Below are 19,444 nucleotides of genomic sequence, written 5' to 3'. Positions count from 1 at the left end.
TAACTTGTATTTGCAGATCTACTGTTGCAATCCCATACAATACATATATTACTTCAATAATAATTTGCTTTAAAATTACTAACTTAATCCATTGTTGAGTTCAGCCATCATCTAATCACTTTCATGTGGGTTGCTTCATATATTAATTTGTTCTTAAATTACTTCTTTGACATTTGACAAGTCTCTGTCATCATTTACCCAAGCTTCACTGTGACCCTTTCAAATTAATCCCATGGATTGAGCTCCAGTGACCCGGATTAGGTTTGTAGTTGATGATATCAGCAGCTTTGTGCACGCACACAACATTTAGGAGAACAACCACATCCAACACCACAAGCATGTTAACATAATATCTAATATATGTATAACAGGAAATATTTTCTGGATTCCGACCTTCAGGTCCATAGAAGATAGAACTATATGTATCATGTCATACATCATATCATCATTGATAAAAACTCATGTAAAAAAATGTCTTTCAATTAACTTTTAAACCCACACACAACAGTTTTTCACACACACACACACACACACACACACACACACACACACACACACACACACATACACGCACACTCATACTACTACTACTACTAACAATGGCATACAGTATACATTGCACAGCCCTTGTGGCACAACTGCATTACATAACATATCAGTTATGTAATGTAATGTTTTATCTCATGGGTTTTGTTCTGAAAAAGAAGATCTATAATAATTCTCAAAAAACTGAGACCAACATTGCAGCTGTGGAGTATTTATATCGCCCAAATTTATTATCTTTCACTTTCAGCACTTTCACTTCCTCTGCTCAAACTTAGACCGACATTCGCTCTTCCCCCTGAGTTAGCTACATTTCTTTATTTCTACATTTCTTTATTTACTCATTTAATTCTGTAATTCAACATTTATTTTTACATTAAATTATTTTATTTTTATTCGTTCATTTCTGTAGCTGTACATTTATTGATTGGTCGATTAATTTACTTATAGGCGTATCTGTTCATGTATGACTGTATTCACACGTTGGTTAACTAACTAATTCTATAAATTCTACATCTCTTAATTTCTACATTTCTTTCTTATTTTCGAATGTATTTATTAATTTATTTCTGTATTCACAAATTATTTAATTGAATTCAAAATTTATTAGGCTATTTCTACATGTATTTGTTCTTTTCTACATTTATCAATTTATTCATTAATCCCCATATTTATTTATTTTAACTTTATTTATTGACTGATGTTTTGTCCTTCATATGCATGGGACACGTTGCTGAAACACTACATTACCCAGGAGCCGTGTGGAGGAACGTGTATGTGTGTGTGTGATGTAACGAGTAACGCGTGGTGAAGTACCAGGAGCATCGTGTGAAGCAGCTCGGGGCAGAAATAGAAACAGAGGCCGGGACAGCGCCGCCCTCCGCAGCTCCACGTCACACAGCGACTCAGTCAGTCAGGAAATTCAAACACACACACACACTGATCCGTCCACCTCACTGACGCACACACACTCACACACACACAGCACATCTCTGGTGCTGCTGCTGCTGCTGCAAGGTCACCGAGCCGGACACCCTGCGCTCCATCATCCATCATCCGTCCAGTCCACAGGTAAAGTACCGCTGAATGCGTCTTTACGCGGCCGGTGATCAGGAGGATTCACCGGGCTCTCGTGCGGGGTTTGTCGGCTTTTGCGGGGACGAGCATGTGCCGCGATGTGTGAGAGATGCTTGACTGAGAGAGTTTGACGGTGCTTTTCGTGGTGCGTTCAGGGGCAGGCTTTTTGGTTGGGGGAGGAAAGGGTAGAGATCCGTGCAATCTCAGGCGCGCAGTTGAACGCCTGCAGGAAAGAACCAGTTGGGTGATTTGAACACTTGGAGGAAAGACGCGGCCGGTGCAGCGCGTGTAGGCCCTGGGCTCGAAGACTGGCTTCATCCGGTCCCTATCCTTACATCAGCAGCATCATATGATCAGGCTGCGGTGCTGAGGACTCACCCTGTTGCATCATTCTCTCAGCTTGTCATGGTTTCCTCACAATATAACACACAACACCATTTACTCTCTGTTGTCAGCCGTGGGTGTGAGGAGGGTGTGTTATTGTCTCCTAAGCAGGTTTAGCACAAGCTGAGCCCTCCTGTGATCCGCTTCTGTAAAAATAACTCCACATGTCACATTGTGGTTTCCTCTTCAAACTGTCACACTTCAGGCTGCACAGTCCCACAAGGAGTGGGCATCAGGTGCTGAAAACGAAAATGAAATAAACCACAGGCATTTCATAGCCCTGCCCTGACATCTCAGGGTCATTATCCACGTGGAGCTTATTGAACCGCTGGCCTGATTTTGATTGGACCAAATAGTCAGGTGACACACACAATAAGAAAACAATAAATATATGCATAGTGTGTAATTGAACAAAAATATATCCAGCTTGCCCTTACGTACCTGTATACACTTTATTCTTACTTTATATTTCCACTTATGTTTAAATACTCACTGGCCCTGATCGTTCAATTCTCTGTACTTTATTTTATGTTGTGTCGCTTTGATCTTGGAGTAAGCTCAAGCCTGAATTTCCTTCGATATTGATAAAGTTGTGTCTTACTTTAAATCATTTGTAGGTGATATAGAGGCAGGGCTGTTAGCTAACTTTCTGAGCTAGCAGTCAAACCAGATACAGTCTCTAGGCTGTGTCCACAAATTCTTGATTGTGATGAATAGAGTCAGGATTTCCATTAAGTTTATTTCTCCCTCTCTGAAAATTATTTTAAAGTTACAGGAATTATTTGATAGTTTGGGAAATTCTCTTCCTTGTTTTTCTTGTTCGGCGTTGGATGATAATATTGGTACCTTTTTCAATTTATGAAGCTCTCCTCAGCAGGTAGTCAACTTGGCATCACACAGGAAACTGGGAAACAGCAAGCAGCCTATATGTTAACTCTCATTAAGTTAATCTTTACACAAACTTTACAGTGAACAAGTGGAACGGAGGTTTTACGGGGGGGTAATGTCCTGCTTGCCTGCTGGTTGTATTTACTGTATTGATTTCCACTGTCAGCAGAAAAAAAAAACTTCATTCTAAAATTCCTAGAGGAACTTTTCTCATTATTGAGCACATTTCGAAGAAAGATCCTTTGAACTGCAACTATTTAAACATTTCAATTGGGACAAGTTTGATGTTTTGTAGCAACCCAGCCGAGGTTGTTCATGGTGTCCTATAATCTTGCCTGAAAGTCGAGGTGTTATTTGAAGTTTTACTGTTTTATTGCAGTGTTTTTTCTTGTTCTTCATGTCGTCCTGCCTTCAGTTACAAGGTGTCAGTAACTGAAACACACTGTTTGCCAGCAGGTACGCCCTTCACAATGTGGACCCGGGCCTCCTTCCGTGTTTCAACAGAGAAGTTTATTGTGGATACAAGCCTGCTGCTGTGTGCCATCAACATCACCTGATACAGTAAAAACCATTGTACTCCAAATGGAAAACGCATTACAATTGAAAACCTCATAATTTGCATACTGCAAGAAACTATACGCCTTTTTTTAATTACCTCAATAAAAGCGGTATTCGAAACTCAGTCACTCATCTGTAAAATACTTATACACGGAGGCTATAAAAAAGTAACACACGCTCACATTCATTCATTGAGGTTGTGAAGGTGGCACAGATAAGATATGTAAATCTGTCAAGATAAAAAAAAATGCGTCATTTCCTAACCTGTGTCTTTGACCTTCATGACGTGTTCGGAGGTGTGCAGCTGGGCCGAGGCATCTGATTGGTGGTTTTGACTCAGGAAATGTGGGTGTTACCAACCCACATGACAGCATGAAGTGGATGGACTTTTCCAGAGTGCTGTTGTGTCCACACCAGTGTCGTTGTGTGTCAGTGGTGGGTTGAATGATGTTCTCGTTTCGTGCTGAGGTGATCAAACACAACAAACAAAAGGGTTCCAGAGAACACAGTGTTGCTGAGCGAGCAGATTATTGTTGGAGGTTTTCCACCCTGTTTCAGTGGTAAGGTTAGAGGAGTGTTTTTTTTAATCAAGGCTCTTTCCCAGGATTCCCAGCCCAGGGGCCTCAGAGTAGACAGGCGGACAATTGAGTAGATCGAGTAAAATGATCTTGGTACATTTAGCGGGAGGACGCCCTACCTGGTGGTCCTTTTCTTTAGAAAGCAGGTTTGAGAGGGAACCTTTGTTTTTGTGGTACTTCCACCTGTCGGTGCTCTACACAGTGTATTTACAGGATCACCGTGGGGAGATTAGATGTCACGGTGCCAACAAGAAGATAATGTGTGTTTTGGGCGACGTGTAAGGAGCTGCTGATTGGGTTAATGATGAACTCTCTCAACAAAGTGAGTAGTGCTACTTTAGAGGTTGCCCTAGAGCTAATCTTGCGTTGCCATAACCTTAAGTTTGCCGAGGGTGGGGTGGGGGAAGGTGAGCTGATGGTCAGCCTGGCAGCCGGTGACGGTAGAGGACAAGTTTTACAGGGTTTACAGCACCAGTTCATTTGTATTGACATTAAACTGGGACCAAATAATTTTTCTGCTGCTCAAGATTTTTAGTAATCTTCTACTTCTGGGTTTTACAAGAATGCCTTCTTGTCCCGTATCTCTGACATAACCAGCCTGTTGTTCTTCATTACAGTTTCAGTCCTGCAGACCTTGAAAAAAAATCTAATTAAACTTTAGAAACCACGGCCCAACCCTACCAGCGAAGTTACTCAACTTAGCAAATAAGAAGTCAAGGAGGCTTTACTATAAGAGGAAACATGGTGCTTTGACTGTTCCCTCCCTGCTACAATAGCCACTGCTCCATTAAAGACTACCTGTTAATACAAAATTGGCTATCCTTTCATCACAGTCAATATTTCTATATGACCAAATGGTGTGTAATGTAAAAAAAGGGTTGCTTATATATGCTGGCTCTATTGTGCCTTTTAGCATTCATCAATTGGTTTGGATTTTGCATTCCACAGCTGCGGTTTATCTCTCTGCTCTCATTAGCAAAGCAACTCTAATAAAACCACCGTAACTGGTCACACCACTAACAAGACTGGTTCCAGGCTGTTTAGCATTAAAGAACAATTGGCTATTGCAGAGCCAGATATTTTCCGTAAGATGGAGAACGACCTTTCATTCAGTGAGCACAACCACAACCTGGCAGCCGTGTCTCAGGGGTCACAGCGGTTTGTCCATCAACCAGAGGTTTGATAGTTCGATCCCCTGGTTCTGTGTAGTCTGCATGCTCTAGCATATAGTAGCTACAGCATGTTACTCAAAACCAAAACGACAAAATGTGTATAGTTTTAAAGAGAATGTTAACAATGTGATTTGAAGGGTCACAGAGGTCCAGGATTCCAACTCCTAAACTTTACTAGGGTTAGTAAGATCCTGATTAATATTCTGATGAATGAATGAATGACCATCCTAACATGTTTGAACAAGCTGATAAGATTTTAATGTTTCACTTCCTGTTTAGGGGATGGAGCAATCGAGGAATAATGAGGTATAAGGACTGTGTCAACTACCTTTAACTGGCCACTAATGCAGGTGACCCATCCACATAGTACACCACACAGAATCTGAAACATGACACGGTGCCAAATCAAGAATAGAAAGGTATTAAATAGCTGTTTATCTAGATATTTGATACAATAACATTCAAGCTTATCTTGATGAGATTAACAGATAACTCGAAGACTTGTATTGGCTCTCAAAGGAAACTATTGACACATCTCATTCACCGCTGGGTTTGTGTTGTGTGAAGTGTTTGTGTTTTCCTCTTCCAGTCTTCCCCATTTGACCAGATTGTGATTTATTTTTACCGAGCCGTGTCTCAGCCTCTCTGTATGCACGACTTTTGTTTGCCTGACCTTTAAGGCCACGCCCATATACTCAAACTTACCTGAAATGCAACCCTGGGTTCTCCTCTTGGCCCTTGTTGTGAGTAAAACCTGAGAGCCTTTGTGCGCCCACAACACAAAGAATGCAGTCTTTCGGGCCCTCTGCCAAGGTGCTACCATTAGTGATGTCCTTGGGGGACACACACACACACTGACTGAGCTGTTCTTTAGAAGTCCAGTGCTGAGTGACTCAGTCTTATGAGTTTTTGCCTCTTGGCTGATTTGATTATAGAAAGAGTATTTTGGTTCCTGCCTCCTCCGAGCAACTCATTGACTCAACTTTTCTGTTTCAATAAACTCACCAAGGTGAAGGCAGCTGGTCATTTCAAGTACAACGGACCAAAACAAGCTGTGGGTTCAGCCCAGTAACAAACTAGGACGTGTGTGTCTGTGTGTGTTGCTTTGTGCGTAAGTTTGTGTATTCCTCATTTTGTGGGGACCTAAATCTGTTTACATACCTCATTAGGGGGATGTTTCTTTCTTATGAGGCCAAACATTTTTCACTATCATATAAATCCTTATATTTTAATGTTATGGTTAGGTTTAGGTTAAGGTTAGGATATGGGTTAGGGTTAGGGCTAGGCAAGTTGTAACTATGGTTAAGGTTAAAGTAATTCTCCAGGTAATCGATGCAGTGACACTACGGTGTGCATGTGCATGTGCATGTTTATGTGTGTGGTTGATTGTGGTTCTTTTGTAACTGCTATTTCCCCCATCTTCTTGCATGAGTTGACTGCTGCGTTTCATTTTACTTGTTCCGGTCAGACAAGCAATGTAAGAGTTGACTCTGGGTTCTGGTTGCCACTGGTTTTGGTCATGGTTTTTTAAACATAAAAAATGTATCCGTAAAAAGAATCTCATATAGGCTGTAGAGGCCATCACTAGTGGACAGCTATGTCCCACTACACATGACATTAGAACGCGTCTCCACATATGTCTTGAAGGACAATTTGTGATCAAATCCAACATCCCACGTTCTAAATGCACATAACTGTGTATGTCATCGCGGTCTGCAAAGACTAAGTGCGTTATTGTCTTCAGCCAGACTGTCTATGACAGACGGCTCCTTTGTGCGTGTGCATGTGTGTGTGAGATAATTCATTCAATTCATTGAAAAACTGTAGGGGGCCAGATGGCGTCAGCCGAAGGGGCGGTGCTTCATATGTGGACCAGGGCACATATGCACTCTCACAGAAAAAGAATGTAGTGTCCTCACTGTGTCTCACATCCGTCCATGACTGAACTCAGAGCTGTCCACTCCAGACAAAGATGTTTTATCAGATCGGTTCAGGGTCTATGTGCGACTGGAACATCCAGTTAGCAGTGGCCTGTTCTGGAGCTGCTGCCACTGTGTGAATCTGCTGCTTTCACGGTGCAGATTATGTGTTGAGATAAGATTTTACAAGGCTTAACAACAGAAATCCCATTTTATTTTTGAAACCTTTAAGTCTGGGGAGGGGGGGGGACACGCCAGACGTATTGCAGGGCCGCTGGTCACTGGCGGGTGGAATGCTCTTATACTGTCGACTGTAGCTCTTCTGTGAGAATAACAAGAAAAAGGAATATCCCCACAGGTTTCTATGAACACTAACTGCAACCGCTGCAATCATGCACCTTAACTGTGGGTGTGGACATGGGTGTGGCACCTAATAATACCCACAGATGACAGTCAAATATTTCCACTCGCCTTGATGTTACAACATTTGCATCGACTTTGCTCCAACCAGAGCTCTTATGAAGGAGCTGACAGTAGAAGTGTGAGTCACTCCAAGTGTTGACATTTTTACAACTGAATTGGAACTTTGCTTCGCTGGACTTCTTACGTACTTATATTACTGATCATAAACCACATACGTCAAGCTTGTCTAGATCTTTCCCCCCCCCCGAACTTGTCGCTGTTCTGTTAAGGTCAATCGGTTTGGAGCTTCATATTCCAACCCATCAATTTAAGCTGCTTAAGAGTTCTGAGGCTCCTTTGTGTGTTGTCGTCACGTTCAATCAATCAAAACCAGTATCTACAGCGAGTGCTGCTGCAGACAGACTATAATCTGATTAGCGTGGATTAAACCCACTATATGGACCTCTGGGAAAAACTGCATTATCTCTAACTTTGATTGAAGGACCAATGCAAGGGTGGTACACAGAGCATCAAACTTCCATTCACCAGGCTGGTTTTAGCTTAATTAAAATGTCAAACAATATTTTTTAAATACATATTTTAGTGTAGCCATAAATATGATAAAATTAGGACTTGAAATACACATAGAAATATATATAGACAATATAGCTGTTATGGAACAACTGTAATCAGAATAATAATTGATTCAATTAAATTCAAATATATTATGTAAACATGATACAATATCAATATTTGTTATTTTATACATGTATCAACAAAGTAATTGATCGAAACTCCAATAATAACAGACTCTGGTTACTATGACAACCAACTGTGCCTCCTTAATTCCCAGATTTCTTCAAACCCTATAAAACTCTCAAATTACAAATCTTATGTTTTAAAAGACTTGGCGAATGTGCTTATTGGCACGAGTTATTATCATTAATGACTTGATGTCAACACTTAGAGTAGAACTTTGTACGAGTCTCTACAACATCGCAATCTGACCAGGGGAGAGCGGCAACGGGGAGAGAGAGCGACATCATTTATTTATATGAGGTGGCTGATGTTCACGGGTCATTTACAGACTGAGGAGTGCGCTCTCCTTTAAGGTTGTAGTGTCCTTAAATTAAAGTCGCTGCTGTAAAATGTAGACTTCCACCGACAAAATCCCCAGTGCTGGTAGTTACTGGTCAGTGAGCAGAAACGGGAACTTCTTCCACTGGTAATGTAGTGGCTGTAATAACTCGGTAAATAAACCCTTTAACTGTCAATCAGGATGTTGGGCTGGGAGATAACGCTCAGGGAAGGCAGTGTAATCCAAGGAATGAGTGTTTGAGACATCCAATTCGTTGGGAAAGGTTTGGAGAGGGTTACTGTGTGATTTTGTGTTACAACGCTATAGACAAGCCTGTAAGACGTGACTGTGTAAACTTGTTGCAGCAGGTGTATGCCTGCAGGTGTAGCTCCCGGGGAATATTCTGTATATCGAAGATGTTATCTGTGCAGCCAATAGGGAAACTGGGAAGCTCACTCCAGAGCCATAAAAAAACCACGAGACGTTTGACCTGACCTTGATGTGTACACTTTATGGAATTCCCCTTGAACTTGCAAACACCAGAGTCAGGTCTTGCTCAGCCACACTCGCTGAGCCCTGTCTAGATTTTGCTGATCCGACATAATTGCAGTCTGGCGTTGCTGCTGTGCAAACACAATGAAACACGTGGATTCTCCCACGGGCCGTTTATTAATGTAAAAAACAAACAGGCTGCCGTCATGTCAGTGTGCATCGTGAGCTAATCATACAGCTGTAAACTGGTTCCTGATTGATTCATTGAGGCTACGCTAATGAAGTCAGACAGAGCTAAACTATAACAGCTGCCCTTTCTGGTTCTTATGAGGTGTGTGTGTGTGTGTGTGTGTGTGTGTGTGTGTGTGTGTGTGTGTGTGTGTGTGTGTGTGTGTGTGTGTGTGTGTGTGTGTGTGTGTGTGTGTGTGTGTGTGTGTGTGTGTGTGTGTGTGTGTGTGTGTGTGTGTGTGTGTTCCGCACGTCAGTCCATTCGCATAAACTCAAGTGTGAGGCGTGGAGTGTGCAGTCTGCGCTCTCTGTTTGTCACATGTAATCAGGGTGTGTTTGCATTGACCACAGTGGCAACGGATTTCAAACAACAGCCTCCTACTTGTTCCCATTATCGCCTCAGGGCTTTGAGGGGGGTGCCTCAAGGTGAATACTGGGCAGGTCTGGTCTGGTATCTCTGGTAGAGTGAGTACTTGCCCTTGTATAATTACTACGTGTGTGTGTGTGTGTGTGTGTGAGACAGAGCGTGTGTTTGCACACGTCTCCTCCAGGATACGGACCTCTGGTATGTCCTTCTCTGTGTCACATTACCACTGGTTTCTGTTAAATGACATGTGAAGGACAAAGCTTTGACCTCTCTCTGCAATCCCACTGCCGTCTGTGTACTGTCAATATGAGCTGCAGCTGGTAATCTGATTTATCTCTGTATTGCAAGTAATCATCTGTGACAGTTTCCTATAAACTGCTCTGGTTAATTTATGTCTATGCTTAAATTCCCCAGACCCTGGAGAAAATGAGAAAGGACAAAGTGAAGTCATACGTTATGTCAGAAATAAAATATAAGGAGTTAAAAAAGCAGAGTAATGCCGGGTAGGTTTTAATGTCCTCTCTGTTTTCTTGTCATTGCAGTGAACACTCTGTGTTGAGGAAGGGCCAGCGATGCCGCCCCCGAGTCCCCCTGTCGTGCCCCCCCCAGACGGCGAGTGGGGATGGGTTGTGGTGTTAGCATCCTTCATCTCCATAGGCTTCTCGTACGCCTTTCCCAAGGCCATCACAGTCTTCTTCAAAGACATCCAGATCATCTTCGATGCCTCCTACAGTCAGATCGCATGGATCTCTTCCATCATGCTCGCGGTCATGTATGCTGCAGGTGAGTTGGTGGTTCGTCTGACCTTCATCTCCAAAGGGCTGCGGCTGTGGCTCAGGAGGAAGAGCGGGTCGCCCCCTGACCAGAGGGTCAGTGGTTAGATCCCCGGCTCCTCGAGCGAGACCATCGATGTCCTGCTGGTAAATGTGCTCGACCAATTGAGAGTCAGTCCCAGCTGTCAAATTTAGCACAGGAAAAGTAATTAAAACCAAACTTACTTGAAAAATTGCCTAATTTTGATAAGAACTATAAACAATCTGTATGTGATTCCATAATTAGGTTTTCTGAGTCACTGTAATGCACAGACAGTAACATATGACAAGCTCATATCACGGATGGGGCTGTAAGCAACAGCTAACAATATATATCAAGCTGTGGAATTTAAGTGATTAAGTCTATATAGTGCAAAAAATCGGATCAGCTTTAGTAAGACTGGTAGGGGATATTTGATCATCATCAAGAAATACATTTTGAATTCCCTCATTTTGAATTTCCTCATCTTCTTCTTGAAGCCATTCTTTAAACAGCAACTGACTCATTAATCTAAAGTTAGCTTCGTCAAAAGTGTAAGTTTTCATGCATAATTTATATAATGTCAACTTTTTTTTTACCGGAATTCAAACCCAGTTCCTCTACGACCATTCAAATCACAATGTTAATATTTATTTAAGGGGAATCTATAATTAGTTCAAACTTTTGCATGGCGCACAGTTTCCTGTGTGGGTTTCTTTTCCTGATGAGCTGGAGAAAGAAGTAGGTTGTGTGATGAAATCATGACCTACATTTTAAACCACAGCACCATAGACTCACTGACACATCCTGACCACACGACCCAGAAAGAACCATGTTCTCCAAATCTGAAGCAACTAAAGACAGCAGTCCATTTGACTAACAATTCTAAGAACATAATATTGATGATTTTGGATAATTATGTTCAAGGAACCTTTAGAATACACAATATTTGATCAATTTTTCAAGGCATACACTGGTGGTGTGACACCTTTGTCTAAACCAGAAATGTATATTATATACAAGCTATGGAACTAACACAATGTGTATTGTATTTTCCAGAATGAGATTTCCTACACATAAAAAATTCTAATAGAGCTGAGTTCAGATTCAGACTGAAGACATTTTCATCAGATGAAATACTGTCACAATGCTCCACCTGGTCCTTATCTCTTTCTTTAGTACAGAGCATAAGAATGTGTGTTTACAGCAGATCTTATACTCCACTATAAAGCTCCAGGCACCTGCTACATTCCCCTCGTTGGCTTCAACCCCACAACCTCCTGCTTGGCAGTGCCACGTCTGCCATCTGTCCATGCTGTAATCCTCCTGTCACTCTATGTACTGCGGTCGTCACCATCTGCACTGGTCATCAGCAGGCCTGGAAAGCTCATTCAATCCCTTCTACCAAGACCAGTGAAAGAATGTGATGGATGCTTCATTCAGCTTCAGTCTTCTAATATCTGGAAATAGTCCAAATGTTTAAAACAAGGTTTAATAAAATACGGACTGATATTTCAAAGACTTATATTTTATATAATAGGCAATATCTTTAAGAAATAAATAAGAGTACTGCTCCAAGTGCTGGTATATATATTCAATTTACAAGGTGACTCGCGATTGGTCGAGCTTGCTACGTCAGCTCCACCCCCTGGTCACTACTGAATAGACTATCAATTTTTTTTTTTTTTTATTCTTGAAGTAATGGTGACATCAAATACACAATTAAGGGAAAACATCTTCTTTAAGAGTCAGGGATTTGCATATACTTTCTACACTTAATCTAGAAAAATAACAGAATAGTTGCAGATTCTTTTTTATTTGATCCACCAATCGATTTATTGACATAACGTTTTAATCACATTGAATCTGCGAATGCTGAATATTATTATGTTTGGCGGAGCGGCCGTAGGTTCAGTTTGGTCGAGCCTAGCTCCGTGTCTTCTCTACGCTCTCTCTCCCCATTTCACTCTTACTGTCTTATCAATAAAGGCAAAATGACCACAACAAATATACTTAAAAAACATCTTGTCAAAGCTTAGATTTTGACCTGAGACCTCGTAGAGATATAAACCCCTCACCATGAAGTGTGTCGTCTGCCACATCATAGGACTTCATTGATCGGCAGCTGCTGATCCAGCTTCAGCACGACTGTGTCATCACCATGTGGCGACTTTGTCAATATGTGCAGTTACTAAGAGAACGGCTCTTGTTACTCATTCAGTGGCATTGATCGCACTCATCAGCTATTCATTAAGCGCCTGCTCTCTTGTTCTGTCTCTTACGCCGATGAAGCGATCTCTATCTGAATGTTTAACATCTTCCGTGATTCTCCATCCCTGTGTGTGTGTGTGTGTGTGTGTGTGTGTGTGTTTGTGTTTACACAGCGTTGTCATTACTATGAGGCCGCCTTGTAATGAGCTACAGCTTCACACATCCAGAAAAATAACAATCCAATCTATTTAATTTACAAAAATGACCTTTGATATTTCAGTGCTGTTCATCTCGGGCCTTGTTTATACAACCTGCCAACCTCAATGAATTCTGATTTCAGTGATAACATGAAATTAATCACAATTGGAAATCAACCGACTAAGCAAACTCCAGACTTAACAATTCAAAATAATTTGATTGTTCCTAAATTACTTAAAGTACCAAACCTGGGTATATTGGAAAATTCAAATAATTTTTTTAAATATATGTTATGTAAAATGTTTCTGTTTATGATCCATTTTGGGTCTTGCTAGCAACACACCTCCATCATGCATTCATGTGGTGTATATAGTTTATATTGTTGGATGAATATCATTAACACTAGAAAAGGGCTACATGAATGCATACCATTAACAAGCTATGTGAAGTGGCCAGCAGAGTGCATGTGACAAAGGGCACTTCCACATTTACCCTAATGATCCATTACTTAGGACTTTTCAGACTAAGACTAAGATCCAGACAAAATTGACTTCCCCCTAAAGAGGTTGTCTTGATCTGGATCAGACTGAAGCATTGTTGGGTTCATTTACGGAGTGGAAACACGTTTTTGAAAGGTCAGACTTTCGGCCCAAAAGCTGGAAGTTGAGCACTATTAGACAATAGAAGTGTCTCATAGGATTTGTATTATTATGAGTTCAATTACACACACTGTGTCATACACCACAAGGCAATGCTCGGCCATTAACAGCATCTTACAAGTTTTTATTCTCGTCTTCATTTCATAAATATAAAGTGAGCAAGACGGAAGCCATTAACTGCTTTTTATAAACCGCTGAGAGCTCAGAGCAGTGTCCTGCTCACCCAGCCACTCCTCACTCTGATTGACTTGGTTCTACATGTGGACATCTGGAAGCTGCCTCGCACAACCACCGTCTTATCAGCTGGTCGCTGAGCTGCTTCACCAGAGCCGTGGTGGTGGCTCCCCCCCCCCCCCCCCACACACACTTTTATCTTGTCAGCAGAGGAGATAGAACTGGAATCCTTCCCGTCACGAGCCTGCTTCCTTAATCTGGACCATGTTAACATCTTCTACTTTGTTGCTGCCTACAGCGACACAACTCTAAACTTTACCTCACAGCCTCGGGTCAACCCAGAAATATGGATAAACTTTTATTAAATAGTTGGTCTACCCTCTGTTATGTCCCTGGGAATATCTGTGTAATGGGTCCGCGGCCAAACACACTGTCCCTTTAGAAGACCGTGTCTGTCTCTTCTTGCACCGTAATAGTTTTTAAAAGATGTTTGCTTCCACTTCCTCAGCCTCTTTTGAGTGTGATGGATAACCGGCCGCCACGGCACTGCAGCTCATATTAAAGCGTTGGGGAACAAACCGTTAGACACATTTCTATATGTGTCCTTCCCTTCTCGTATCTAGGTGGTTATATTTAGTTTGTGGTTTTGTCCACTGTGTAATGAAGCCGGCGCTGCCACTGCCCGGCACATGATAAGCCCTTTTTTCAAGGGAGGTAATGTGCAGGCTCAGGGGCTCCCTCATCTCCTCCGATCGGGTCCCGCCGAGCCCCCGAGAATACTGATCACTGGCGTGGATGCAAATGAGGAGAACTTTTTCCTCAAGGTCGGAAAAAAGATTCATGCAGAGCAAATTAAGTCCGATGACTCCTCGCCCGTGGTGGCTTTTTAAATTGCCCTGGGCCTTGCAGAAATATGATACATCTTCTGGCTGGTAATGAGAGCATTATTTAAACAAAAAAAAAGAAATACATCTTTCATTACTTTTCTGTTTCCCTATTCGATTTACACCTCCTGTACTTAAAATTCAGCAAAGGCAGAGGCGACGGTGTCAATTATACGATGCAAAGGTTCCTAAAAGTTTTAACAGGAAGTTTTGTACTGAGATTTATTCAACTGATCAAATGTCCTCATATACCTTAAGTGGAACAATGTAAACAGTAGAATAAAGAGTAAGAGTCTAATATAAAATGCACAGTCCAGCATTTTACTTAATCATAGAGTGAGTCGAGTCATAATTCAAATGGTCAGAACATATTGAGAATCCCAGCTATAAAAACAACCCGAATATAAAGGTTTTTCTTGAGTTACACTTGTGAGTAATCTCGTTATTACAGCATTTACAGTGATAACACAGGATACAGATTCTGAATACTAAGAGAAATCTTTCCTCAGTACTGTCATTTTGAATTAGAATGTATATATTATGGTTGATTTTTATTATGGCTGTGTCACACTCAATTTGAAATATCGCACCCACCTTGCTCATATTTTGCAGATGCACAATGTTTTATATTGAACAAAAAGACTTTAAATGCATATGTGTTATGCAATTTGTTGAGGTTATAAATAAAAATGAATGCACGTTATGTCTATTGCAATTCATGTAATACATTTCAACAGAAGCAAAATTTGTCTGTACTACAAAACAGGAAGTGGCTGTGTAAGGCCTTATCATTTAAACAATCAAAACTCATTGAGTATCCCAGGTACACAAGGTATATACCAGCCCAGTAATAAGTTCTTATTAAGTTAGAGTTGTGAGTTTTGTATATATATACTATTCTCCTCTGCTGGTCTGTATCTGCTGGATTTGTAAAAAGGCAACCTTATTTTGTGCGAGTGTTGTGCTCTCATCTTGTGGAACAATCCGCTATTTCCTGAACCAGATGTTTTTGTAGTTCTAGATGAAGGTCACATGTCATGGCGTACGTTTCAGCAAATGCATTTCATAGCACAGCAAAAGTATGTGTGTCTCTCTACACAGACTGGAGAATGTAAAAACAGTTTGACACAACATAACCATCTGTGTTGTGTGTTAAAGCAACAGACACAAACATAAAAATAACATTCGTCTATGCAGGTCTTTTCTAATTCATGACATTGCCACTTACTTGATGGGAGTGCAAGGTTTAAATATTTAAACAGCCTGCTTGCTGATATTAATAGAAGCCAGGCTCCTGCTGGCGTGCAGCACTAACTAGATTAAATCATTGTGCGCTCAATTTCTGTGATCTTACATTGTAAACATATGACGTGTGGGTTGATTTGTTTTGTTTTGTTTTGTTTTGTTTTGTTTCTTCCATTTGTTCCAGGTCCCATCAGCAGCATACTGGTCAACAAGTACGGCTGCAGGCCCATCGTCATGATGGGGGGCTGCCTCGTTTCCACCGGCATGATTTTAGCGTCCTTCTGCAACAATGTGATGCAGCTTTACTTCTGCATAGGAGTTATCGGGGGTAAGTACGTCTAATTCCACTTAAGTCCATTTCGAGTTAATTTGATTAGCCCCTTCTTCTTAACAGCAGGTTGAAAGGTAAACATCCTTTACATGAAAATAGTGTGTGTTTGTTTACTCGGTTTACTTGTATTTTGCTGCAGATACAGCACATCAATATCAGTCTATCCTTTTTAAACTTTAATGAATTTACCATCTAATAATCAATACCCACATGTAGAGAGAGAACCCACAACTACTGTACGTCTTACCCAGCACTAAGGCCCTTTAAAAAGCGATACTGTGGGCGGCTACATTACAGGACATAATTTAATTCTGTAATATGACAAATAATATTGCTTAATTCATCTTTTTATTGCAATATATTTGAAAGAAGGAGTGTGTACAAAATGCCTTTTGATAACACTTAATATATAACTGGGAAATGTATCACATAAATGAAAACAAAACTCTCTCACTACTAGTATTTCAAGTTGTTGCTCAAATACAAAAATACCACAGACATAATATAAGTATGTCTGCCTATATGTGAGAATATTTTAATGTTTTAACTGCAGCATTTAGTTATTTGACAGATATTTGGACAATCTGTATCGCTCATTATGAGAGTTACAGTTTTTATGTATGAAATATGAGTAAGAAAAATAGTGTTGTTTTGCACAGGTGATTACATTAGCAACTGTAGCATGACGGTCACCAATCTTTCCTCGTAGGTCTTGGACTAGCATTCAACCTGCAGCCAGCGCTGACTATGATTGGCAGATACTTTTCGAAGAAGCGGCCCATTGCTAACGGGCTGGCGATGGCTGGCAGTCCGGTGTTCCTCTGCACCTTGGCTCCTCTCAACCAGTACCTCTTCAACCAGTTCGGCTGGAGAGGCAGCTTTCTCATCCTGGGCGGCCTGCTGTTAAACTGCTGTGTGGCCGGTGCCCTCATGAGGCCTCTGGGGCCGCCACCCAGCAAGGTCAAGAAGGAAGAAGAGTTGGCCGCCGTCACCACTACGACAAAGGAGAAGTGCAGCGTTTGGCAAACAGTCAACAAGTACCTAGACCTGACGCTCTTCAAACATCGTGGCTTCCTCATTTACCTGGTGGGCAATGTCATCATGTTCCTGGGCTTCTTCGCACCTATCGTCTTCCTTGCAGCCTACGCCAAGGACATGGGTGTGGATGAGTACTCTGCTGCCTTGCTGCTTTCCATCCTGGCTTTTGTCGACATGTTCGCCAGGCCGTCAATGGGGCTACTGGCCAATTCGCGTTGGGTTCGACCAAGGATCCAGTACTTCTTCAGCTTTGCTGTGCTGTACAATGGGGTGTGCCACATCCTCTGCCCTTTTGTTGAGAGCTACACCGGCCTGGTAGTGTACGCAGTGTTCTTCGGCTTTGCCTTTGGCATGGTCAGCTCAGTGCTGTTTGAAACACTGATGGACCTTGTCGGGGCTCCGAGGTTCTCCAGTGCTGTGGGACTCACCACCATCGTGGAGTGCTGCCCGGTCCTTCTCGGTCCACCTCTAGCAGGTATGATCTAAATGTCCTAGAGCATATTTCATTCACTCACATGCAAGATTAAATGTTCTTCATTGGTTTTTATCTCTTCTGTCTATCACAGTCGATCAGTTATATCTAACCTATAATGTCCTGTTTTTTCTGTAGTGTTTCATGTGATTGTTGATAATTAATGGCAAATCTTATGTTGCCATTTTGGCTCCATTTTATTGTGAAAGAGACTGAAATCCTTTTTAAATCATGGTTAAATACAAATTATTCCACAACATTGTTATCTATTAATGTGGATATAACCAGACAATCACTCATTAATAACAATTGGCAATTGTTGACGTGTTGACACATTTTCTGCTGTGACGATACTTTAACATTTTAAAACTTTTTGTTGTCTTGCAGGGAAGCTGGTAGACGTCACAAAAAGCTACAAGTACATGTACTTCTGCTGTGGAGCTGTGGTGATTTTGGCTAGTATTTGGCTCTTCATTGGAAACTTCATTAACTACAGGCTCTTGGACCGTGAGCGCAAACAGGCAGAAATGTACAAGCGGACTGAAACGGAAGATCCAGACAAAGATCAGGATCTTAAGGAGGCTGGTGGGGAGGCCCAGGCGTCTGAGGAGCTGGTCAACAAAGATGAGGAATCTATGCAGCGGGAAACCAACATCTAGATCCGTCGGCTCTCCCTGCCACTCCCCTTCAGCTCCAGCGCAACCTTGCAACACTTTCAACTACGATCAAACTGAGCTCCACGTCAAGAGGCACCTCGTGGGGGTCCTCAGCATTTCTCCAAGACTAACTTCCAAAGCAACCACTGTGTTGTAGGAAGCCTGGACGAGCAGCTGTTTGTCAAAGAGCTTCAGCTGTGACTTTAACAGAAATATTAACCAGGGACAAATGTGTAGGATACTGTACACATGTGAAGAGGCTACAAGTCAGAAGATGATTGTGGAAAACAGTATAGAAATTACTGTATTTCTTGATTTTGGATTGACTGTAAATACAAGACTGCAACTGAGGAACCAACATCTCCACCACAGATTACCTGGTTGCAGTTATAGACAGAATATGAGATTATCGTTTTCTGGTGAAACTACGTCAGCTGAGAACAAACAGCCAATCTGTGTTGATGTTGGCAGATAATAAGAAAACACAGTCAGTCAATCAACTCTGCTGTCAAGTCTTATCTGCTGCAATGTGGTCATACAGGATTTTAGGTCAGATGCAACAAGTGAAAATATCCCGAGCTGTGGCAAACCAGCGTCATTCCGTTTCTCCTCCTGTGTCTTCCGATAGGATGTGAACGCAGTATCAACGTGTTGCCAATGTTCCAACATCACCAGCAAACTGAATTCACATGTTGAGTAAAGATCTCTGCACAACCCTCTGGAGTCCTCCTACATGAAGATTTAAAAAGAGAATAGAAGATTTGGTGTTTAACTAAGACCTTTCTTTGAATGAAAGGTCACAGGGAAAGGTCACTTCCCACTCAACTAAGTGGGAAGTGTTGAAGGACACTGATCCCTAACTGTACGTTAACACACAAACCAACTGGGTTTATCGGTTGTATTTCATTGTGGGGAACTTCCAGGCTCTGATTGTACCAACGTCAGTCAGATCAGAGTGGGTTTCCTGGTTGCTCAGCTTTGAAGGAAGCAAAAACTTGAACTTTCTGATTAACTCGGTGCGCTTGATCCGTGATACGTGTCAGCAAGAACCAGAATGTAACAACCCTAATTGCATTCTTTCATATGGCAGTTGGGCGT

At 41.7% G+C, this 19,444-nt stretch overlaps 1 protein-coding gene across 2 annotated transcripts; it reads left to right on the top strand.

Moving 5' to 3' along the window:
* Positions 1-1,477: 1,477 nt before the first annotated feature.
* On the top strand, positions 1,478-19,145 carry zgc:165507 (uncharacterized protein LOC561188 homolog). 2 transcript variants are annotated; one of them, XM_053415071.1, is made up of 5 exons: positions 1,478-1,614; positions 10,229-10,469; positions 16,034-16,177; positions 16,890-17,693; positions 18,078-19,145. In XM_053415071.1, exons 2-5 carry the CDS (start codon positions 10,259-10,261, stop codon positions 18,347-18,349), a joined length of 1,431 nt encoding a protein of 476 aa, XP_053271046.1. In that variant the 5' UTR covers positions 1,478-1,614; positions 10,229-10,258; the 3' UTR covers positions 18,350-19,145. The 2 variants fall into 2 exon arrangements, with proteins under 2 accessions (XP_053271046.1, XP_053271047.1); XM_053415072.1 differs by lacking the exon at positions 1,478-1,614 and adding an exon at positions 9,606-9,784.
* Positions 19,146-19,444: the final 299 nt, after the last annotated feature.

The sequence above is a fragment of the Pleuronectes platessa genome, chromosome 22 (assembly GCF_947347685.1).
Source record: "Pleuronectes platessa chromosome 22, fPlePla1.1, whole genome shotgun sequence".
Taxonomy (NCBI): domain Eukaryota; kingdom Metazoa; phylum Chordata; class Actinopteri; order Pleuronectiformes; family Pleuronectidae; genus Pleuronectes; species Pleuronectes platessa.
Note: the sequence above shows the minus strand (reverse complement) of the source record. Positions and strands in the feature narration are given on the sequence as shown.

What these genes read in the sequence shown, in the direction of transcription:
- zgc:165507 (XM_053415071.1), top strand. Translation starts at nt 10,259, where the DNA reads ATGCCGCCCCCGAGTCCCCCTGTCGTGCCCCCCCCAGACGGCGAGTGG. An exon ending in CGCGGTCATGTATGCTGCAG is followed by an intron (nt 10,470 to 16,033) that starts GTGAGTTGGTGG and finishes CATTTGTTCCAG; the next exon opens with GTCCCATCAGCAGCATACTG. An exon ending in CTGCATAGGAGTTATCGGGG is followed by an intron (nt 16,178 to 16,889) that starts GTAAGTACGTCT and finishes CTTTCCTCGTAG; the next exon opens with GTCTTGGACTAGCATTCAAC.